This window comes from Lepidochelys olivacea (assembly GCF_965140295.1).
Source record: "Lepidochelys olivacea isolate rLepOli2 genome assembly, chromosome: 7".
NCBI lineage: Eukaryota > Metazoa > Chordata > Testudines > Cheloniidae > Lepidochelys > Lepidochelys olivacea.
Genome location: NC_140417.1, coordinates 31,048,599 through 31,072,565, shown reverse-complemented (window position 1 = coordinate 31,072,565; position 23,967 = coordinate 31,048,599). Strand labels below are relative to the sequence as shown.

At 52.2% G+C, this 23,967-nt stretch overlaps 1 protein-coding gene across 3 annotated transcripts in view; it reads left to right on the top strand.

Annotated features, from left to right (window-relative positions):
- The window catches only part of DNAJC4 (DnaJ heat shock protein family (Hsp40) member C4), a 58,831-nt gene that overhangs the window by 23,532 nt on the left and 11,332 nt on the right, over window positions 1–23,967 (top strand). For 2 of the 3 annotated variants that reach the window (XM_084632886.1, XM_084632884.1), the window contains exons 4-5: window positions 12,852–13,057; window positions 14,524–14,694. In XM_084632886.1, coding sequence (XP_084489012.1) covers window positions 12,852–13,057; window positions 14,524–14,694 — 377 coding nt within the window. The remainder of the gene's footprint in view (window positions 1–12,851; window positions 13,058–14,523; window positions 14,695–23,967) is intronic. The other variant, XM_084632885.1, reaches the window with a different exon arrangement.

Here is a 23,967-nt window from a genome sequence, read left to right as displayed (position 1 = left end):
CAGCACTGTGCACAATGAAGGTCCTGATCTGGGGCAGAGTCTGTGCAGCATCCAGCATGACTGTGCCACGATCTTGGTCAGGATATGGGCAGCATTGGACACAGTGGGGGCCCCAGTCTCGGTTGGGGTCTGTGCAGCACCCCGCACAACAATCTCAGTTGGTGTCTGTGTAGCACCTGATAAAATGAGAGACCCAGTGCCAGTCAGGGTCTGTGCACAATGGGGGCCCTGGCCTTGGCTGGGGTCTGTGCAACGCCCAGCGTAATGGGGCCCCAATTTCAGCTGAGGTCTGTGCAGCACCTAGCACAGTGGGATACACATAATTTTAATAGAGTCTGGCTGCAAACTCTGCCTCTGCTGGGTCCCACTTATTTGAGTCTCCCAGCCTGAAGTGCAGGGATCCAAATTAGCCAGGATCCTCCTCTCCCATCTGGCCCGCCCTATGGAGCAGCCAGGACAGCCTCTCACTCATCCCAGATGCCATTACCCAGCAGGGAGGAGGCTCACCTCATGCCCCCCCTTCCCCAAGGCTGGCTCTTGTCACATGAGTGGAGAGCTGGGCAGCTAAGCTGAGCTCCAACCCACCCACTCCCCTGGATTGCAGCTCTGCCTAAGGCTTCCCATTACTAACCCATGCTGGGGCTGGGCTGGCTCCAAGCTCCAGAGCCAAAGCGGAGAGCAGGAGCCCAGTGAGTCAGCAGGAGCCAGAGCCCAACATCTGTGCCCCAGCTGTCGGGGGTAGGAGTCCTCAGAGAAGGATCCCTGCAGCCCCTGCTGTCTGCAGCCTGGACTACTCCCTGTGGCTCTTTGCAGAAGGGCATTTTGGGACAGGGCCAGCTGGGCCCATGACTCCTCAGGCCGAACCCTCCCCCTGTCTGTGGGAGCAGGCTGCATCTCACCAGTTCTGCCCCACTGCTTGGGCAGGGGAATGGCACATAGGGGAGCATCCTGCACTGGGTCCTGCTGTGGTGTCTCTTTCTGTGCTGGGCAGGGGAATGGCGTGTAGGGGATGATTCTTCCCGGGGGGATGGGCCCTGCTGCTGCTGGGGTGTCTGTCTCTTACCTCCCATGCCTCTGTGATAAATATTCCAATTTAGCCCCCCATGGAGGGATTTACCTTTGGAGAGAGCCCTATAGAACTGAAGTGGGGATAAGAGCTTCTATCTACAGGGGTTCTCTCTTTTCCTATTCAGCCCCAGTGGGTGGTTCCCGACCCCCTGTAGAAAAGGTCTGCTTCTTCGTTGTATCCTATCAGGTTCTAAAGGACCCTCTTGGCTTCACTCACAAGGGTTTTTCCATGAGGGACTCAGAGCAGCTCTTCCCTGTGCTATCAGATGGGGGGACATCAGTGATGTCTGGGCTGCAGAATCACAGCTCTCACCCTTTTAAATAGGGAGATGGCGTGAGCATCTCACCCTGGGGTGCTGTCAGAGCGACGAGCCAGGTGGAGAGTGGCATCAGAACCCCCCTCCACACTGAACAATGAGTCTCCCTGAGGACAGCAGTTCAAAAGGAAATTGACTGGGTCTGTCTGGAAAACGAGGATTCTCCATCGTAAAAAATGTCGTTGTTTTGACATCTGTTTCCATTCCAATATGGAACTAAACCGAAACCCTTCTCTGGTTTGAGAATGAGTCACCCCGGCATAGGCTTTCGGCTGAGACATTGGAGATCCAGGTTCAAGTCCTTGCTATATCTGATTCGAATCAGGGATTGAACCTCTGTCTCCCACATCCCAGCTGAGTGCTATCCTGGGGTGTGGCAGGGGAATGGCATGCAGGGGTGATGCTGCCCAGGGAAATGGGCCATGCTGGCGCATCTCTCTCTCTCTAAGACGAGAAATCCCATCCTGAGCCTGGAAAATCTTCCTGACTAAAGCTTCCTCAAAACTGATGCATTCCTGTCAAACGGTTTGGTTTTGGCGAGCTGGTGTTTTCCACAGAAAAATTCCTGAGCATCTCGACAGCTGGCTTGGCTAAACAGCTGGAAGGGGGAGCATGTTGGGATGCCTGGGACACAGCCTCACTGCTCTGGATTTCTCCATTTCCTATTGCTTAGCTCCATAGCCAAGAGGAGTGATATCAGTGAGGTCTGGCCAGGCCTGACTTGGGTCGTTTTGGAACAAAGATGATTGCTGGTCCGTGCCAGGTGATAAAACCTCCAATGGGGCTTTGGCTAGCCCTGTCCATCCCATCCTCCCGCCCCACTGCTGGATCAGCATCACAGTGCTCTGTAAAAGCTTAGGCAGCTGACTTGGGCGGGGGCTGGGAATGGAAGACAGCTGGGAGGGAAAAGTTAATACCGCTTTCTTGAGTCAACAGAGCAACAGCTTTGGAAGACCTCTCCCGAGAGGTATAGAGAGTAACAGAGTCATTTCTAGTATGGATCTGCTGGGAAAGGGTGGAGAGATTAAATTAATGCAGTAAAGACACGTTCAAAGCTCTCCCTTAGGAAGGAAAAATCAATGCCCAAATACAAAATGGGGAATAACCGGCCAGGCTGCAGTAATGTGGCAAAGGATCTGGGGGCTAGAGCAGATCACAAATTGAATTTGAGTCAACAATTTGATGCTGTTGTGGAAAAAGGCAAATATCGTTCTGGGGTGTTGTGACAGAGTGCTGAGGGCTGGCACTTAAGCCTGCACTCTGGTCACTGTTAGTACTAATTAGGTTCTCCTGGAGAAGGCCTAATTGGACAGAGGTATACCTGACTACCAGGCCAGATTGGGGCTGCTGAGTAAATACGCTGAGCAATTTACCCGTTCCCCAGGACACTGTAGAAAAGAGCACTGGAAGGAGTGCTCGGGGAAAGAGAAGGAGAGAAAGAGAAGGCTAGGGGAGCCTGACAATGAAAGTCGTCTTCTTTGAATAGTCTCCTTGTGGGTGCTCTGCTTCAGGGGCACTCACTCCCTTGTCCTTTAGTTGGAGATTTTTGGTAGCTCGGCCCGGTATGCGTCCTATGTTCCTTCACGCCCTGCTCAGAGGCTGTATAGGGCTGTGTGGGTGAACCACCCTCAGTTCCTTCTCAACCATCTTGGCCTGAGATGGAGCAGTCGCTTAGCCTTGTTACCCTTTATTGAAGGATTTAGAAAGACTTTCTCTTGATCCTCTTCCCCTTTGGGGAGGGAGACTTTCCCCTGCTACATACTGTTGCCCTGAGTTATGCCAGGCTCTCTGGGCTTCAAGTAGTGCTTCTCTTGCCAGGAGGCCCTCCTGGTCAGTGACAGGTATTCCCACTGTATCCGCTGCTTGGGAGAGCATCATCTCCCGCAAAAGTGTTCCCATGTGCGCCACTTTTAAGGGCAGGGTCATTAAAAATCAGGAGCTAAAACTGAGACTTATAATGAGGACTATGTTCTCCCAATCTGGTTTGAGCACCAGTGAATGCCACCCCCAAAGCCTTTTGGACCTCCCCAGTGGCCAGACTGGGATCCTTGGGCTGTATATCATCAGCAATTTTCCCATGCCCCTAGTCTCTCTCGTTGGGAATACAGGGGGAGACACTCCCCTACTCCAACTGTTCCGCTGTTACCTCAGACGAAAGAATCCTTTGAGAGGAGGAGGCCTGGTCAGATACAGAGGTTACTCCCCAAATAGATATTTCTTCATCTTTCCCAGATGAAGTGGTTATGCCTCCCCCACTGACTGTGGCTGATGACGTCTGACACTTGCAAGAGTTAATGAAGCACACTGCCGATTCCCTCCAGATTCCTTTGGAAATGGTCAGGGAATCACAACTACTCAGGTTGCCCTGCCCATTAATGAGGCCCTGTTGGATCCTGCAAAATCCATCTGGCAGAGCCCTGCGACAATTCTGCCAACGTGTAAATGGGCCTATAAGAAATATTACACACTGGCTAAAGATTCTATTCACCCATCCAACCCATCCCTGGTTGTGGAGGCAGTGAACAAACATGGCACACAACATCATGCAAAACCCACACCGTATGATAAGGACCAAAAATGCCTTGATCTATTCAGCAAAAAGACCTACTCATCCTCCACTCTTAAGTTTAGGATCCCAAACTATCAAGCTCTCATGGCTAAATACAGTAACTCAAATTATGCCAAATTTACCACCTTTATTGAGCATCTGCCGGCTGACCAGCATGAGCAGATTCAGGCTATTATTAAGAGGGGTCACCTGGTAGGTAGAACATTGATCTGCCTAAGAGACGTGACTATACATCAGCCTCCTCAAAATGAGGGCAGTTAGGACTGTCTGTATCCACTTCCTGCCTCTAGCCAGGAAGAAGTCCATAAAAATTCTCACAGACAACATAGTTTGCATGTTCAATCTCAACCACCAGGGAGGACTCAGGTCCCTTTGCCTTTGTGCCCAAGTGGTGAAGTTCTGGAATTGGTACATAACCAGTTCCATCCTTATTTTGGCCACTTACCTTAGGTTTGGCCATTTCCATCCAGAGACTCTCCAGGTGGATCTCTGACTGTATCCTATTGTGCTATAAATCTTCAGATATGCAGCCTCCTTCTAGGATGTTGGCCCATTCCACAAGATCCCTATCAGCTTCTATGACATTACTCAAGAATGTCCCTATTCTGGATCATTTGTAATGCTGCCATTTTGCTCTTCCATACATACCTTCTCCAAGCATTATGCAGTGGTCCAGTTTTTAGATCAGATGCTGCCATTGGAAATGCTGTGTTGTCTTCGGTCTTGGTCTCAACTCCGAAGACTATCTTCAGCTGGGGGTGCTGCTGCTGACCTCACCTGAACTGGAGCATCCATAGAGACACTATTGGAAGAAGGAGAGGTTACTCACCATGTGCAGTAACTGGAGTTCTTTGAGATGTGTGTCCCCATGGGTGCTCCACTGTCTGCCCTCCACTTTGGAGTGTCCTCTGGGGACTTTGTGGTAGAGAAGGAATTGAGGGCGGATTGTCCACACAGCCCTAAATAGCCTCTGAGTGGGCATGAGGAAGCACTGGGCACATGTACGGGCCAAACAGGCATTATTACCAAAAATCTCAGATTAAAGGCACAAGGGGGCACACATCTCAAAGAACTCCAGTTATTGCACAAGGCGACTAACCTCTCCTTCTGAGTAGACACACCTCACACACACACACCCTTTTGGAGAAGGGGTCAGAAAGTTGAGATACAATGTGTAAATTTGTGGAGACACTGCTGTGCATTGATGGAGGGATTAAAACACTAATCAACTACACAATTTACAAGCAAAAAGGTCTCTGTGTTTGTGGAAGAGGTGTGTTAACAGGAGTGGTGTATATAAGACATGGGAGGTAATTGTTCCACTCCACTCGGCACAAGTGAGGCCTCAGCTGGAGTACTGGGTACCACAGTTCTGGGTACCACAGTTTAAGAAAGGTGTGGACAAATTGAAGAGAGTCCAGAGTAGAGCAACAAAAGTGATCAGAGGTTTAGAAAACCTGACCTGTGAGTAAAGGTTAAAAGAATTGGGCATGTCTAGTCTGAAAAAGAGAAGACTGAGGAAGCACATGATAACAGTCTTCAGATGTGTACAAGGTTGTTATAAAGAGGATGGGGATCAGTTATTCTCCACATCCACCAAGGGCAGGACAAGAAAGAATCATCTTAGTTTGCAACAAGGGAGATTTAGGTTTGACATTAGGGAAAATTTTCTAACTCTAATACTAGTTAAACTCTGGAACATTTTACGTAGGGAGGTTGTGGAATCCTCTTCCCTGGAGGTTTTTAAGAACAGGTTAGACAAACACCATCCAGGGATGGTCTAGATCAGGGGTGGGCAAACTTTTGGGCCCGAGGGCCACACTGGGGTTGCAAAACTGTATGGAGGGCTGGGTAGGGAAGGCTGTGCCTCCCCAAACAGCCTGGCCCCCACCCCCTATCTGCCCCCTCCCACTTCCCCTGACTGCCCCCCTCAGAACTCCTGACCCATCCAAACCCCCTGCTACTTGTCCCCTGACTGTCCCCCTGGGACTCCCCACCCTTAACCCCCCCCCCGGGACCGCCCCTCATCCAACCCCCCTGCTCCCAGTCCCCCTACCCCTATTCACACACCCCTGACAGGCCCCCCGGGACCCCACACCTATCCAACCCCGCCCTGTTCACTGTCCCCTGACCCCATCCACACCTCCGCCCACTGACAGGCCCCCCAGGATCCCCACGCCTATCCAACCCCCCCGTCCCCTGACCACCCCCAATCCCCCGCAGAACCACGGCCTCATCCAACTGCTCCCTGTCCCCTGACTGCCCCCGAGACCCCCCTCCCCTTATCCAACCCCCCAGCCTCGGCCCCCTTACCATGCCGCTCAGAGCACCATGTCTGGCAGCCGCAGCTAGACACACTGCCGCGGGCCAGAAGTGGCCTGCGGACTGTAGTGTGTCCACCTCTGTTCTAGATATACATGGTCCTGCCTCAGCCCAGGGGGATGCACTAAATGGCCTCCTGAAGTATCTGCCAGCTCTATATTTCTATGATAACCTCACCGCTCTCACCAGCCTGCAAGAGACAGCTGGGTCCTAGCAGAGTCATGGAGAGAAAGCAGCATGGGGGATCAAGGACTGGAGAGCAGAGAAGTTCTTGAGGTCCAGTAGTCCCACTGCACTGAGTGCTGCCCAGGGCCTGTCGTTGTGCAGACCCATGACCAAGATTGGATTCCTTGTTGTGCCAGATCTCAGTTCCAGATCAGTCCCCCTTTCATGCGGGGCACTGTACAGACCCCAGACCAAGGTTGGGGCCTCTGTCTTGGTGGGTGCTGCATGGGTCCCAGACCAAGATTGGGGCTCCCTATCTTTCTGGGCACTGCACAGATACGCAATCGAAATCGAGGATCCTTGTCATGCCAGGTGCTTCACCAGCTCATAGCAAGATACATTCCATGCCCTGAAGGGCTGCCAGTCTAAATAGACAAAGGGTAGGAGGGGAAGCAACCTTCCCAAATTCAGTAATGGAGCTGGGAATAGCAGTCGGGTCTCCTGATTCCCAGTCCAGTGCCCCAACCACTCCACCCTGCTGCCTAGGTACCCTGATACCTTTTGCAGCCATCCCTAGAGAGAGACTGACTAAGTCCCGGAGCTCCTACTTATGCTAAGCTGGGAGGGTTCTAGGTTTAGAACACAACAGGGGCTGGCAGGCATGGATTCTGATGTTTGCGGAGTCACCAGTCAGTCCCAGTCTGTCCTCAGGAATGCCAGGTAGGGGCCAGGGTCTCATTGAAAGCACCTGTAAACTCCTCCATGTGTCTAGGGCTGCTTGCACAGTGTCTGAGGCCAAGGTGTCCCCTGGCCTTTCAGAATTGGGGCAAAGGGACTAGCGTTGCGGGGAGACACTGGTAGATTTCCAGCCAAGGCAAAGAAGCTTAAATCAAGAGTTGGTTGGAAAACACAATTCCATTCGGTGGGAAATTTCAAAATGTTGGAAAAAAATCAGTTCCAAATTGTAACAAAAAGCCAAAATTTCCAAACAAAAATGTTGATTGGGCAACATCAAAGTGTTTAGTTTCAAGAAGGTCAACATGTTTGCTTTGGGCTTTTATAGTCTATTAAACTATTAAATAGATAAACATAAATCTAATACAAGAAAAGGAGTGTTTTGACCCCTAACTGCACAGGGCTTGGATTTTAGCATGAGGGGAGTAGGCATTAGCAGGGGTGGCTGGGCCTCTCCATACCTGGGTTCGGTCCTTGCTCCACCACCAACTTACAATGTGATCTTGGATGAGTCTCTTCCCCTGTCCATGTGTCTCAACTGAGGCAGGTTTGGGAGACTGGATTCCCTGTGCTCTGAGATCTTTGCATGCAGGCAAGCAAAAGGTTAACCCAAAGAGGTGGCCATAGGCCATTGGCACGCTCCTGGGTCCAGCCTGGCCTGGCTGCTTGTACAGAGCAGGACCAAATCACAGCTCCCAGAGCAGACTCCTGGCCAGTGGGTAGCCGCCTGGATCCTCCACCCCTTCTCCTCTTCATCCCAAGCATGAAGTCAGCTGCTCTGATGAGTAGAGCTGACACGCCCAGCTGGCTGGGAGCAGGTCCCTGCACACCTGGGGATGGAGGAGTCTGCAGGAACAAAGGAGTCATCATCTGCTGGGGACGGAAATCGTTGGCTGTTAACTTTGAAAGTATCCAGCGCCCTTTCTTCCATCCAGTTAAAGGCAATTGCAGCCCTAACCGGGAGCACTGGGGCCTATGAGTCAGGAGTGAAAGCATCTCCATCCGCAGGCAGTGAGCCCAGAGGAAGGACCTTGGCCAGCGATGCTTGGACTCAGCTGAAGCTAGAGCAATTCAGACTAGAACTCAGGTGCCAGTTTGTACCAGTGAGGTAATTAACCAATGGAAGAACTTCCCTGGGGCTGTGGTGGATTCTCTATCACGTGCTGTGTTAGATCTGCTCTAATTCAACCAGGTATTAAGAACATAAGAACGGCCATACCGGGTCAGACCAAAGGTCCATACTGCCCAGTATCCTGTCTTCCTACAGTGGCCAATGCCAGGTGCCCCAGAGGGAGTGAACCTAGCAGGTAATGATCAAGTGATCTCTCTCCTGACATCCATCTCCACACTCTGACAAACAGAGGCTAGGGACACCATTCCTTACCCATCCTGGCTAACCTCCATGAATTTATCGAGTTCTCTTTTAAACCCTGTTATAGTCCTAGCCTTCACAACCTCCTCAGGCAAGGAGTTCCACAGGTTGACTGTGCGCTGAGTGAAGAAGAACTTCCTTTTATTTGTTTTAAACCTGCTGCCCATTAATTTCATTTGGTGGCCCCTACTTCTTATATTATGGGAACAAGTAAATAACTTTTCCTTGTTCACTTTCTCCACACCCACTCATGATTTTATATATCTCTATCATATCCCCCCTTAGTCTCCTCTTTTCCAAGCTGAAAAGTCCTAGCCTCGTTAATCTCTCCTCATATGGGACCTGTTCCAAACCCCTAATCATTTATTTGCCCTTTTCTGAACCTGTTCTAATGCCAGTATATCTTTTTTGAGATGAGGGGACCACATCTGTATGCAGTATTCAAGATGTGGGCATACCATGGATTTATATAAGGGCAATAAGATATTCTCTGTCTTATTCTCTATCCCCTTTTTAATGATTCCTAACATCCCGTTTGCTTTTTTGACTGTCACTGCACACTGTGTGGACGTCTTCAGAGAACTATCCACGATGACTCCAACATCTTTCTCCTGATTAGTTGTAGCTAAATTAGCTCCCATCGTATTGTATGTATAGTTGGGGTTATTTTTTCCAATGTGCATTACTTTTCATTTATCCACATTAAATTTCATTTGCCATTCTGTTGCCTAATCACTTAGTTTTGTGAGATCTTTTTGAAGTTCTTCTCAATCTGCTTTGGTCTTAACTATCTTGAGCAGATTAGTATCATCTGCAAACTTTGCCACCTCACTGTTTACCCCTTTCTCCAGATCATTTATGAATAAGTTGAATAGGATTGGTCCTAGGACTGACCGCTGGGGAACATCACTAGTTGTCCCTCTCCATTCTGAAAATTTACCATTTATTCCTACCCTTGGTTCCCTGTCTTTTAACCAGTTCTCAATCCATGAAAGGATCTTCCCTCTTATCCCATGATAATTTATGGAAGAGCCTTTGGTGGGGGACCTTGTCAAAGGCTTTCTGGAAATCTAAGTACACTATGTCCACTGGATCCCCCTTGTCCACATGTTCGTTGACTCCCTCAAAGAACTCTAATAGATTAGTAAGACATGATCTCCCTTTACAGAAACCATGTTGACTTTTGTGCAACAATTCATGTTCTTCTATGTGTTTGACAATTTTATTCTTTACTATTGTTTCAACTAATTTGCTTGGTACTGACATTAAAACTTACCAGCCTGTAATTGCCAGGATCACCTCTAGAGCCCTTCTTAAATATTGGCGTTACATTAGCTATCTTCCAGTCATTGGGTACAGTAGCGGATTTAAAGGACAGGTTAAAACCATAGTTAATAGTTCTGCAATTTCACATTTGAGTTCTTTCAGAACTCTTGGGTGAATGCTATCTGGTCCCGGTGACTTGTTACTGTTCAGTTTCTCAATTAATTCCAAAACCGCCTCTAGTAACACTTCAATCTGTGACAATTCCTCAGATTTGTCACCTACAAAAGATGGCTCAGGTTTGGGAATCTCCCTAACATCCTCAGCTGTGAAGACTGAAGCAAAAAATTCATTTAGTTTCTCTGCGATGACTTTATTGTCTTTAAGTGCTCCTTTTGTATCTCGATCATCCAGGGGCCCCACTGGTTGTTTAGCAGCCTTACTGCTTCTGATGTACTTAAAAAACATTTTGTTATTACCTTTTGAGTTTTTGGCTAGCTGTTCTTCAAACTCCTTTTTTGGCTTTTCTTATTACATTTTTACATTTAATTTGCCAGTGTTTATGCTCCTTTCTAATTACCTCATTAGGATTTGACTTCCACTTTTTAAAAGATGCCTTTTTATCTCTCACTGCTTCTTTTACATGGTTGTTAAGCCACGGTGGCTCTTTTTTAGTTCTTTTACTGTGTTTTTTAATTTGGGGTATACATTTAAGTTGAGCCTCTATTACAGTGTCTTTGAAAAGTGTCCATGCAGCTTGCAGGGATTTCACTCTAGTCACTGTACCTTTTAATTTCTGTTTAACGAACCTCCTCCTTTTTGCATAGTTCCCCTTTCTGAAATTAAATGCCACAGTGTTGGGCTGTTGAGGTGTTCTTCCCCCCACAGGAATGTTAAATGTTTTTATATTATGGTCACTATTTTCAAGCAGTCCTGTTATAGTTACCTCTTGGACTAGATCCTGCGCTCCACTCAGGACTAGATCGAGAGTTGCCTCTCCCCTTGTGGGTTCCTGTACCAGCCGCTCCAAGAAGCAGTCATTTAAAGCATCGAGAAATTTTGTCTCTGCATTTTGTCCTGAGGTGACATGTACCCAGTCAATTTGGGGATAATTGAAATCCCCCACTATTATTGAGTTCTTTATTTTGATAGCCTCTCTAATCTCCCTTAGCATTTCATCATCACTATCACTGTCCTGGTCAGGTGGTCGATAATAGATCCCTACTGTTATATTCTTATTAGAGCATGGAATTACTATCCATAGAGATTCTATGGAACATGTGGATTCATTTAAGAATTGTATTTCATTTGATTCTACATTTTCTTTCACATATAGTCCCAACATCCCCTCCGCACGACATGTTCTGTCCTTCCGATATATTTTGTACCCCAGAATGATTGTGTCCCATTGATTGTCCTCACTCCACCAGGTTTCTGTGGTGCCTATTATATCAATATCCTCCTTTAACACGAGGCACTCTAGTTCACCCATCTTATTATTTAGACTTCTAGCATTTGTGTACAAGCACTTCAAAAACTTGTCACTGTTTATTTGTCTGCCCTTTTCTGATGTGTCAGATTCTTTATGTGAATGTTTCTTGTCCAATCTGTCCCATACTTTATTCTCTTCCATCCTCTCCTCCTGACTAAAACCTAGAGAATCTCTATCAATAGACTCTCCTCTAAGAGAAGTCTCTGTCCGATCCACGTGCGCCTCTGCAGCAATTGGCTTTCCTCCATCGCTTAGTTTAAAAACTGCTCTGCAACCTTTTTAATGTTAAGTGCCAGCCGTCTGGATCCACTTTGGTTTAGGTGGAGCCCATCCTTCCTGTGTAGGCTCCCCTATCCCAAACGTTTCCCCAGTTCCTAATAGTTCAGGGACGTCCTGTGGCCTGTGAGATACAGGAATCAGACTAGCCTCTAGGGCACTCTAGTCCAGGCCCTGCTATCTCAGCCAGCCTGGCACAGAATCCTGGTCGCTCGTGTGCATACGTGCACATACCCACATGGCACATACCCACCCTTCTGCACAAGCATGCGCACATTCTTCTGTTAACAATTGTATTTCCCCTCCCCGGCCTAGTAAAGTACCTGTGGAGAAAGGTAGGCATGAGAGGCAGGGCACTGGGGTTCTACGCCTAGCTCTGGAAGGGACCCCCTCGTCTAACGACTCCCCAGGAGTCCTGACACCTACTTCAGTGCCCTGGGCACAAGGCCAGGCTGTCACACACACTGTGTCTCCTGACTGGGCCAGTGATGTTTGAAATGTGGCCTGAGAAAGACCCAATGAAACTCCTGTCACCAAACAAGTGCCCCCTGCAGTTTGCTCCTGGAGGGGTGGGGTGAAATGGGCTCTCCCTCTCCAGTCACCCGGGACCAACACACAAGCTGGCAGGTATACAAGCCTCTAGCCAGGCCCTTTGTGTGACCTCATGGCAGCATGGCCCCCAGGGTACTTGCGTCAAGCGGGGGCAGTGCAGGTCTAAGAGCGAGCGGCGGGGTCTTAACCAGGAGCCTATTTACATTCCAGGGGGATTTGCACCCCATAAACGTGAGCCATGGGCCAGCTCTGACGAGAGTGGGGTAGGCACGCAGTGTTGGGGGCAGGTTCTGTAGCTCTGTGTTCTCCTGAGCCTGCCGGCCTGGGCCCTAGGATTGGTTGTGGGGGACGGGACGAGATGTGTGTTGTGCGGAAACGGGGCAAATGTATGAGTGTGCACGTTGGGGATGCATGTGCAGGTGTGGGGTGCTTGCATGTGGTAGGGGAGGGGGGCGTGGTATGGGGGTGCATGAGTGTGCATAGGGGGCAGTCAGGCCTACACTAGCACTGCTTTGCCGTTGTGGCTGCCCTGGTGTACTAGGGCTCGTGTATATGGCCAGTTAGTGGACAGCTAGTGGGCGTACTGTAGATTCACACCCTGGCTGGCCCTGCACTGGCTTGCTGTGTAAGCCCCTCTGCTGGCTCCCTTGGGCTGGTAGATCCTCAGTCCGATGCTGTTGCCCAGGCCCTCACCCTCCCCTCTGTCTCTGTGTCCCCCAGCTGCACCCTGACAGCGACCCCAAAAACCCCGACCTGCACAGCCAGTTCGTCCAGCTGAATGAGGCCTACCGGGTGCTGAGCAAGGAGGGCAGCAGGAGGCTCTATGACAGCCAGCGGGCTTGGCACGCAGCCAGGCCCACCGCGGGCAGCAGCCCCAAGCACAGCCCCTTTGACTTCACAGACCTGGGACCCAGGCCTAGTACCAGGTAAGGGCACCAGGGCCATGGCACAGGGCACAGAGGTGATGCTGGGGTAAGGGATCAGAACCTGGTATCCCCCCACCTGTCAACGTGATTGACTGACTCTTCTCAACCTTCAGCCCTCACTACCCAGCTGCCCCTCCCACCATGTCTGCACCCCCTGATCCCACACTGGTTCTGAGCCAGTGAGGAGACCCAGGCTGGCTCCAAAGCCCAGGCTGTGTTGAGCCCCTGCTAATCCTGTGCAGGTTTGAGCTGAGAAGGGCCAGCACAGGGACCTCAGGACAGCGCAGAGGTGCTGGGAGCTGCAGCTGAAACGTGAGCAGCTGCCACTGACAAGCTGTTGAGCATCAAGCTGTCAGGAAGCTGCTAAACAGGAAAAGGCCACTTGGCCCATCCTGCCCTGGCCGCCCCCTCGCCCCATAACAGCTCGCCACTCAGTCTAACGATCTGGCTCTGTAGCTTGCTCCATCTGGGCCGCTGTCTCCATAACACAATGGAGACCAGCCCCCCGCAAGACTTGTTTGAGATATGGTAGCTCACTGTCCTCCCAGTGCTGGCTTAGACCAAGGGGCCCATTCAGCTCCATAACCCCCACCCCACAGATCAGACAAGGGGGCCCATCCAGCCTGGTAACCCCCACCCCCCAGATCAGACCAGGGGGCCCATCCAGCCCGCTAGCCCCCACCTCCGGGTCAGACCAGGGGGCTCATCCAGCCCAGTCACCCCCATAACCCCCGGATCTGACCAAGGGGCCCCTCTAGACCGGTATCCTGCCTGCCACCCTGGATCAGACTAATGGGTCCATCTAGCCACGTATCTGCCCCACCCCAGATGGGGAAATGGGGTCTGTGGACTGCAAGGCTGGGTTGGCTGCATTGGCTGCTGAGTCCCCTGCAGCGGCCCCAGGCCCCCCAGAAGGGCTGGCAGCTTGCCAGGATAGGGCCATCCCCACAGCTCACATGCCATCACGTAGGCATTGCTGGGGGGAGGTGTCAGGGGAGTGAGTGAGTGTGACCCCAGCAGACACTGTGAGGCGAGTGCTCCCAGCTGGCGCAGGGGTCCCCAGGCTGGGACATCCCTCTCTGCATCTCCCAGCCCTGGGAAGAGACCGTTCCAGAGGGGCTGCGTGTGCTGGGGCAGGGCCATTCTCTGGGGCAGCCCAGAACACCCTGGGCTCGTGGACCCTGCATGGAGGGGCAGGACGGCTGTGCTGAGTCTCACAGACCGCCAGAGCAAGGCAGCCCTATCAGCACTGCAAGGGACATGTGGCCCTGATACTCTGGGAATTTCATAGGTGACTGGTCCAACGGGCAGATAGAAGCCAAGAGTCCTGATTCCCGGCCCCCTGCCCTGATCCTGAGGCTCGATCCTTGGGAGACACCCCAGGAGTCCTGTCCAGGGCCAGCAGTCCCCTAGGGTCAGACCCTTGCCCCCAACACAGCCCGCATCAGTGCCCCTTTGTCTCCCAGCAGCCGAGGGCCCAACAAGAACATGCGCTACTGGGAGCAGTTCCGCACTCACCGCGCCGAGGCCTTCTCAGGCACCCAGGCCAAGCAGAGGCAACACTGGAACCGGAAGCTCTTTGGCTACTGCCTCCTCCTCATGCTGGCCAGCGTGGCCGCCCACTACGTGGCCTACAGGTAGTGGGGGCAAGGGGTTGGTGGGGCACTGTGTGACAGCCTGCCTGGGAGAAGGCTCGGGGCCTTCAGAGTTCAATCCTCTGCCCGAGGGCAGGGTCATCCCATGCACTACACGGTGTCCCCCACCAGAGCAGAATCATTGCTTCCAGGCAATTCCCCCGCCCCAGGAGGAAGGCTCACCAGGTCCCCAGGACTCTGGTCTTAGCAGTTCACTCCTCCACCCTTGGAAGAGACTGTTGCTCAGGCTAGCGTGCTCTCACTGTTAGGGGTCGTTCCCCAAGAGCCAATAGAAATGCCCCTTTCCCCAGATCGCCCTTTGAACTTCCCGCACCACTCTCTCTCTCAGTGCCTGGAGATAGTCCCTGGGCCCATACAGGGGGGCATGGGATCCACAGTGGGATGGGAGGAATGGGCTTCAGGGAAGGGGCAGCTGGTATGAAGTGTCCTTCCCAGGACCAGGATAGCCCCACCCCTCCATCCCAGGAATCCCGCCTCCACTGACTCCTGGCCCCACTCTGTGCCTCAGTTTCTCTCTCTGTATAATGGGGGATAACACCACTTGGCACTTCCACCCATAACCCTGGCATGGCAGATCAGCACCAGCATGCACCCTCAAGGTCCTAGCACTGACAGGGTTATAGAAAACTCAGCTGGGGTGGGGGGTTGTCCTGACCCTTACTCTGGTTGTGGGGTGAAGTCTTATCTCATTGCGTTTCCTAGAAGCCATCCAGTGCTGTCCTGACTGGCCTCTGGCCTGCTCTGTGCCATCCCAGCATGCCTCTGCGAGGAGACCCAGAGTCAAAGGGTCTGGAGTTGTGCTGCGTGGAGTGTGGTTGGGGGCCTCCGTGCCATCCCTGCGCCATAGTGTCCCCACCCCCACCAGCCCAAGCCCCCTCTAATCTCAGTATCTCCCCACCCACGCCCATTAGTGCAAGCCCCCCATGATCTCGGCCTCCCACTCACATCCCCACGGGCCCCCATGCCTCTCTCCATGATCTCAGACTCCCACATGGCCAGTGTCACTCTTCACATCTCCTACACATACACCAGCCCATGTCCCTCCCCCCACAATCTCAGCAGGACCCCTGGCACCCCAGCCCAGCTTCCCACTGTCCAGCGCAGCTGGGTGCACATCTGTAAGGCATTATATGTCTGAGCAGCTATTGCAGCGTAGCAAGCCAAGGGGTGTGGGGGCTGACAATGTGGTTTGTCATAACCCGAACACCAGTCAGGGCCCAGTCCCCTGGAGGAGCCAATGTCCCAGGGCATCTGCTGACACTTGGAGCAGCTCTCCCCGCACCCTCAAGGCATGGAGCTTATGCCAGCTGCCCTAGGGAGGCATCGGGGTCACCCTTCCCAAGAATGTGTATCCTGCCAGAAGTATCAGCAGCTGCCCAGGGCTTCCATCGGGGCCTTTTGTTTCTTATTAATGTTTTAGCACATTAGCGATTCCCACAATTGAACAGTGAACAGCTGCCAGGCTGGGGGCATGGCCTAGATCACCGCACTGAGGGCGCTAGATAACTGTATGGAGGGGGGGCAGTCTGGGAATCCAGGTCACTGTGCTTAGAGGCAGTCTGGGAATCCAGATCACAGCACTGGAAGGGGGCCAGTCTGAGAGTCTAGATCACAGTGCTGGAGGAGGTGCCAGTCTGGCAGTCTAGATCATGGCATTGGAGGGGTGCCAGTCTCGGGTGGTCCAGATCACAGTACTGAAGGGGGTACCAATCTTGGGGGTCTAGATCATAATGTGGGACAGTATGCCACCCTGGGAGGGTCTAGAACATAGTATTAGAGGGGATGCCAGTCTTTGGGCATCTAGCTCACAGCCCTGGGGGATGCCAGTCTTGGGGGGTCTAGATCACTGTTATTCACAGCCACCACGATGGGCACCCTTACTCAAGGCAGCCCCTTGCTGTTGGGTGTGAATTTAGTGCTGGCGGGATGGTGCCCAGTTCATGGGTTGAATGCAATGAGGACAGCAGCTCCAGCACCAGTTTCCCACCCCTCCCCACAGCCCTTCCTGGGTGTGGGCAAAGGGGATTCAGTCTATGCGGGGCCTGATCCCAGGATTCACGGCAGGCAGTGTGGGGGAATCAGAGCCTGGTGTGGGCTTTGCTCAGGCCTACCACGCACTCACCGGACTCGAAAGGATGTGAGTCGCAGTGAATGGGAGCACATACGCAGATAGCCATACGTACACAGAGAAAGCCACAGACATACAGTCATGTGCACTCCACCCACAGACTCCCTGGCATCCTGTGCATGGCACAGACTCCCTGGCATCCTGACTTCCAGCCCCACCTGTGCTCTAAGCCAGAGGTGGGCAAACTTTTTGGCCCGAGGGCCACATCAGGAATAGACATTGTATGGCGGGCCATGAATTCTCACAAAATTGGGGTTGGGGTGTGGGAGGGGGTGTGGGCTCTGGGGATGAGGAGTTTGGGGTGTAGAAGGGTACTCTAAGCTAGGACTAAGGGGTTTGGAGAGTGGGAGGGCGATCAGGGCTGGGGCAGGAGTGCGGGAAGGGGTGCAGGTTCTGGCTGGGGGTGTGGGTTCTGGGATGAAGGTGGGGATGAGAGGTTTGGGGTGCAGGAGGGTGCTCCGGGCTGGGATCGAGGGGTTTGGAGAGCGGGAGGGGGATCAGGGCTGGGGCAGGGGGTTGGGGTGTGGGGAGAGGCTCAGGAGTGGAGGCTCTGAGCAGCGCTTACCTCAAGCGGCTCCCGGAAGCAGTGGCATGTCCCTTATCTGGCTCCTACCCTGAGGCGCAGCCAGGCAGCTCTGCATACTGCCCCATCTGCAGGCACTGCCCATGCAGCTCCCATTGGAGGATGTAGGAGCCAGAGCGAGGCCATGCCGCAGCTTCTGGGAGCCGTGTGGTGCGGCTCCCGACCCTGTACCCCGGAGCAGGGCTGAGCCGCGTGGTCCAGCCCCCGACCCAGCGCCCCAGCTGGAGCAGGGCCGAGCCGCGTTGTGCAGCTCATGGGCCAGCTTAAAACGGCTTGCGGCCCGGATGCAGCCCACAGGCCGTAGTTTGCCCACTCCTGCTCTAAGCGCTAGACACCACTCCTCTTCCAGAGCTAGGAACAGAATCCCTGCATCATGACTCCAAGCCCATTCTGCTCTAACCACTAGGCATCATAGAGATGTAGACAGGAAGGAAGCTCAAGAGGTCATCAAGTCAAGCCCCCTAGACTGAGGCAGGACCAAGTAAACCTTGACCATCCCTGACAGGTGTTTATCCAACCAGTTCCTAAAAACTTCCAAAGATGGGGATTCTGCAACCTCTCTTGGAAGCTTGTTCTAGCTTAACTACCCTTAGAGTTAGAAAGCTCTTCCTACTGCCTATCCTAAATCTCCCTTGCTACAGATCAAGCCCATTACAGCTTGTCCTGCCTTCATGGGCCATGGAGAACAATTGATCCCTGTCCTCTTTGGAGCAGCCCTTAACATATTGGAGGACTGTTAGCAGGTCCCCTCAGTCTTTTCTCATGACTAAACAAGCCCAGTGTTTTTAACCTTTCCTCCTAAGTCAGGATTTCTAAACCTCTTAGCATTTTCATTGCTCTGCTCTGGACTCTCTCCAGTTTGCCCACATCTTTCCTAAAGTGTGGTGCCCAGAACCGGACACAGTTCTCCAGCTCAGGCCTCCTCAGTGCCAAATAGAGCAAGACAGTTACCACTCTCCCCACCCCCGTATCTTACATACAACACTGCTGTTAATACACCCCAGAATGATATTCCCTTTTTTTGGCAACAGCATCACACTGTTGATTTATATTCTGTTTGTAATCCACTGTCACCCCCAGATACTTTGCTGCAGTATGACCACCATCCAGTTCTTCTTCATTTTGTAGCTGGGCATTTCATTTTTCCTTCGTCTGTGCAGTGTTTTGCACTTGTCTTCATTGAATTTCATTCTGTTGATTTCAGATCAATTCTCCAATTTGTCAATGTTGTTTTGAATTCTAATCCCCCTCCCAGTTTTGGGTCATCCACAAATTTTATAATCATACTCTCCACTCCACTATCCGAGTCCTCACTCCCCTCCCAGAGCCAGGAATGGAACCCAGGAGTCTTGACACCCAGTCCTGCCTGCTGTGACCCACTGGACCCCACTCCCCTTCCAGAGCCAGGTGTCCTGACTCCCAGCTCTGCATTCTTTCCTGCAGCCCATGATGCCCAAATTGGGCATAGGTAGGGGTGCGTGAATCCCTGTGGTGGCCCGCTATGTGTCAAGGTCTTTCAGACCTAAGCAAGTGTGTTTCATTGAATTAGGCCTGATTAGGGTGTTAATCCTCCCCTTGGCAACAGGGATCAGAGCTGGGGAGGGTGTGCAGGCAGAATCAAAGCTAGTAGGGCTGGCAGCAGCAGTGCCCAGACTGGGAACTGGCACAGCCAAGCACTGTTAGATAGTAGGCAGCAGCCAAGCAAGACCCCTCAGGCAAGGAGACAGACATGGTTCTGTCAGGGAGGGAGACTTAGGTACATGGCCCGTGACATGAACCCCAGCAGGGCCACCATTGGGTCTGCTCCTGCACTCAGTTACACACTTGTAACATCAGCCACTCCAGCTTCCCAGCTGAATCCTCCAGGGGGTGGGGGGATGGAGGTAATTGACTCCCTGCATGGAGCATTCAGGAAAGGGGGGAGGGTCAGAGGGTCAGAGCAGGGGGGCTGGGCATCAGGACTCCTGGGTTCTGTCCCAGCAGTCTCTCTGGCCTCAAGCACATCACTGCTCGTCTGTGCCTGTTGGTTCTGCTAACCCATCAGTAGCTCTGCACTGCAGTCCGTGTTTTACCAAGTGTGTGTGTGTGCCTACTGGAATCGGTCTCTGGAGCCCAGCTGCGGGAGACCCAGCTGGAGCCTACCTGTGCCATTGGGTTAATGCTCTGCCGGTGGGTGGAAGGCAGAGGTTTGCTTGGCCTGTGTGTGCTCTGCCACCATTGTTCTGTGTCGCTCTATGTCAAGTACCCGCCTGTCTGTTTTGACATATGCTCCTACAACACAGACTGTTATTAAGATACCATGAAAGGGAGCCGAGCTACAGGATCAGACCCTGAGAGACCAGGAAACGGAGAATCCCCCTCTTCAGACCTTCCTCCCTGCTTCACACTCCCCAAGAGACTAAGGCAGGACTGATCCCTGCAGAAGCTTTGTCAGGTTTGCTTTAGCCCTGTCCCAGCTCTCTGGAGCCCGGACTCCCCTGGGTGAAGGGACTGTGCTGAGTGCACGCTCAGCACCGATGGACAAAGCACCGTGTGTTTGCGGGGGAGCCAGGGCACAGGGGAAGGGGCTGCGGCCTGCCTGATCAGGAGCTGGAACATTTCCCCCACCCCCATTTCCCTGTGATCCCAGGCTCCTGGCAAACAAGATCTGGTGCCATGTGTTAGGGAAATGGCACAAGAGGCAAGAGAGACTCGTCAGCCTGTCCCTGCTCCGGGAACTCGCACAGCAATCAGTGATGTGACATGCAGGCTTGGTACAACTCCCCCAGCCTCTGTGGAGGGCTCGGAGACATGCCGTGCATGCCAAGTGACTAGGAGCAGGGGAGGCACAGCAAGGGAATTGGCAGGAGTTGTGTCCGGGGTTGTGACAAGCCTTCAAATGGCTCACTGGAATGGGCCTAGCAAAATCCTGCTCTGTCAAATGGGAGAGGCACAGTCCTGCAGTTAAGGAGCAGGGCTGTGGCTCAGGACACCAGGGTTCTGTTCCTGGCTCTGCCACTGTCTCCTGGGTGACCTTGGGCAAGTCACGTCCCCCCTCCGGGCCTCAGCTTCCCCATCTGTAGAATGGGGATAATGATCCTTCCTTTGTCTATTTAGATAGTGAGCTCCTCAGGGCAGGGACTGTGCCTGTGTCTGAACAGCACCTGGCACAATGGAACCCTGATCTTGGTCGAGGCCTCTAAGCACTATCGTAGTGCAGATCATATTAACAGAGGGTATGAAAAGCATGCTAGCACTCAAAGGCCCCAGCTGAGATCGGGCCCTTATTGTGCCAGGTGCTAAAGAGAGATCAGGGCCCTGCTATGCTGGGTACTGCACAGATACACCATGAAAGACAATCCCTGATCCAGACAACTCACAGTCTAAACAGCCAAAGGGTGGGAGGGAAAACGGAGGCACCGAGATGTCCCAGAGCCAGGAATAGAACTCAGGAGTTCTGACTCAGACCCCCCTTTGGGCTTTAAACTCTCTGAAATGTCCCTGTGACTGGGTGAGGAACCCTTTAAACACGATTCTATGTGGCACTGTCTTTGCATTGTCAGTAACACACCTGTGTCACAGCGGGGGCGCACTGTCCTGAGCTCCATCCATTAGCATCTCCACATGAAGACAAAGAGGCACCTAGGTCTGTATAAGTACCTTCACAGGCAGAAACCCCAGTTCTTCAGCTCAGCAGACTTAGGCCTGGTAAGAACCAATGGATGGAAGTTCGGTTCTTCCTCAAGTAGATGCAGCCATGTATTCGCACCCAGCGCACCAGAGCTGGAGAATTTTGCCTAGCAGTACCTGTAGGGGCGGTGCTCACACCTTGTGGTCGTAGCCCTGAGTCTGGCTATATAAGGTGGTTCTGCCCTGACCCTCCTCAGTTCTTTCTCAGTGCCCGTGGCTGGCATCGGAGCTCTGTGTGATTATCACATTTGTCTGAGTGTTTTTTCTCTGTGTATATAGTTGTTAGATAGTTAGCTAGATCGTATTACTTACGTTAGAGTTAGTTAGATACTTATTGTCCTGTGGAATGCCCTCACCAGGGTTCAAGCCCTGACCATCGTGGGGGGAGGGGACGAATCCTAACAGCGATCCCCACACAAGGGGCTTGTGATGAGGCAAGAGACACACGCTCAAGAGAGATGCTCTGTTTGTAAGCTGATTATCAAAAGAACTCCGATGGCTAGAGACTTACCTCTGAAGCAGCACCTTCTCAAGCAGGCCCTGAGGCCTGTTTCAGTACTGAGGCCCGCATCTGATGGCGGTGACCTTTGGACTCAGTGAACAAGGTCGCTCCACGTTCCAGTGCTGGTGTTTCCCCCAAGGAGGAGCTGTTAGCCCTCTTCAGGGGCGCTGAGGAAGAAGTCCCATAAAACTAATTGGGACCATCCCAGGGTTTGTGGAGACTCTTCCTCCTTCTCTAAAAAAAGTACAGATTGACTCTGTACCACTGCCAGCATGTAGGAGATCTATCAGATCACTCTCCTGTATCGTGCTGAGACCACCAAGAGTCAATAACATTGACGCCGGTTCCGGGAGTGGAGCATCTGCTAAGTCTGGTACTGATAACATTAACCCTGTCACAGACCATATGCCGGTGGCATACCAGGCAGCAGCAGATTCACTCTCCCTATCTGTTCCAGACTCTCCACTCAACCAGCACTTTGCCAGGGCCATGGCCTCCACCTCATTGTTGACGCCGTCTGGTCACGTTGTAGAGAGACAGTGTCTGTAGACACAGCAGCCTGGTCCTTCTGCTCTGCAGACTATGGAGTTGAGGTCAGTGCCAGGCCTGGCCCCAAGGAGCATTAGTGCACCCCTCAGCACCGACATTGTTTTGTCGGCAGATCCTGCCTTCTACTTCAGTTCCTCCGCTGACCGCAGTACCAATGCCTTCCCCAGCACTGGGGGTGGGTGCCACATATTTGGTATAGGCTATGCTGATTCCTCGTTCCTCATCGGCATAGGAACCGCTTCCCAGTTGGGCTACAGACAAGTCCGTGTGCCCATCGGGACTGGCTCCACTGCTGTCACAGCCACCAGGGACTCTTCGGGATCTGTGTTGGTGTCCTCCTCCCAGTCTTCATTGCCTGATTGGTGCCAGAGACTGTTCTCGTAGCAATATCGGTACCAAGATCAACACTCTCTGCATAGTCGGGACAGGGACTCCTGGCCCAGTGCTAACTGGCCACCAGGGCTTTATCTGGACACACTGTGGCCTCCTGGTCCCAGAGATCACATTCTCCATCCTGCTCCAGAGCAAGATCACCGGTCCGCTTAGTGGCTAATGTTGGTGACCAACCACAAGCTCAAACAATGGTTGAGCCTCCTCCCTAGGGGCCTCCAGACTTGTCTCATCTGGGCCCAGCGGTTCAGGAACAGGATTTGTTCCTGGTGCACTTGACAGCTTGTCTTCTCCTGATGATTTGATGGTACCAGGTTCCTCTTCTCCTTTGGTGCCCGAGGATTTCAAGGCATACCAGGATCTTTTGTGGCATATGGTTGCTTCCTTAGGCATCCAGGCAGAATTTTTACAAGAGAATACACAGAAGTTGCTTGACATTCTCCGACCATCTGCTCTGAGGAGAGTAACCCTCCCTATTAATGACACTCTCCTGGAGCCTGCAAAGGCCCTCTGTAACATTCTGGCTTCAGTGCTGTCCACAACAGAGCATTCAGAGAAGCACTATTTTGTCCCTCAGCAAAGTTTTGAGGGTTACTATTCTTACGCAGTCTCTAATTCTCTTATTGTGACTGCAGCGAATGACAAGGCTTGGCAGGGTAGGTATAAATCTGCTCTCAAGGAAATGAAGTCAAAGAAGATAGATTTGATGGGGAGAAAGATTTATACCTCCTCTTCCCTGCAAATGTGTATCACAAACCAACAGGTATTGCTATCCAAATATGACTTTGTTAATCCAACGGCCATATCTAAATTTGCAGACAAGTTGCCAGCAGCCTCTAGAGAAGAGTTTATAGTTTTTGTGGCTGAAGGCTGTTCTGTGGCCAAGACATCTTTTCATTCAGTGTTGGACGCGGCAGATTCATCGGCCAGAATTATGGCCTCAGCTGTGACCATGTCTAGTTGGCAGCCGGTATCAAGTGGAGTACCCCAAGGGTCGGTCCTCGGGCCGGTTTTGTTCAATATCTTCATAAATGATCTGGAGGATGGTGTGGATTGCACCCTCAGCAAGTTTGCAGATGACACTAAACTGGGAGGAGGGTAGATACGCTGAGGGTAGGGATAGGATACAGAGGGCCCTAGACAAATTAGGAGATTGGGCCAAAAGAAATCTGATAAGGTTCAACAAGGACAAGTGCAGAGTCCTGCACTTAGGACGGAAGAATCCCATACACCGCTACAGACTAGGGACCGAATGGCTCGGCAGCTGTTCATCAGAAAAGGACCTAGGGGTTACAGTGGACAAGAAGCTGGATATGGGTCAACAGTGTGCCCTTGTTGCCAAGAAGGCCAATGGCATTTTGGGATGTATATGTAGGGGCATTGCCAGCAGATCGAGGGACATGATCGTTCCCCTCTATTCGACATTGGTGAGGC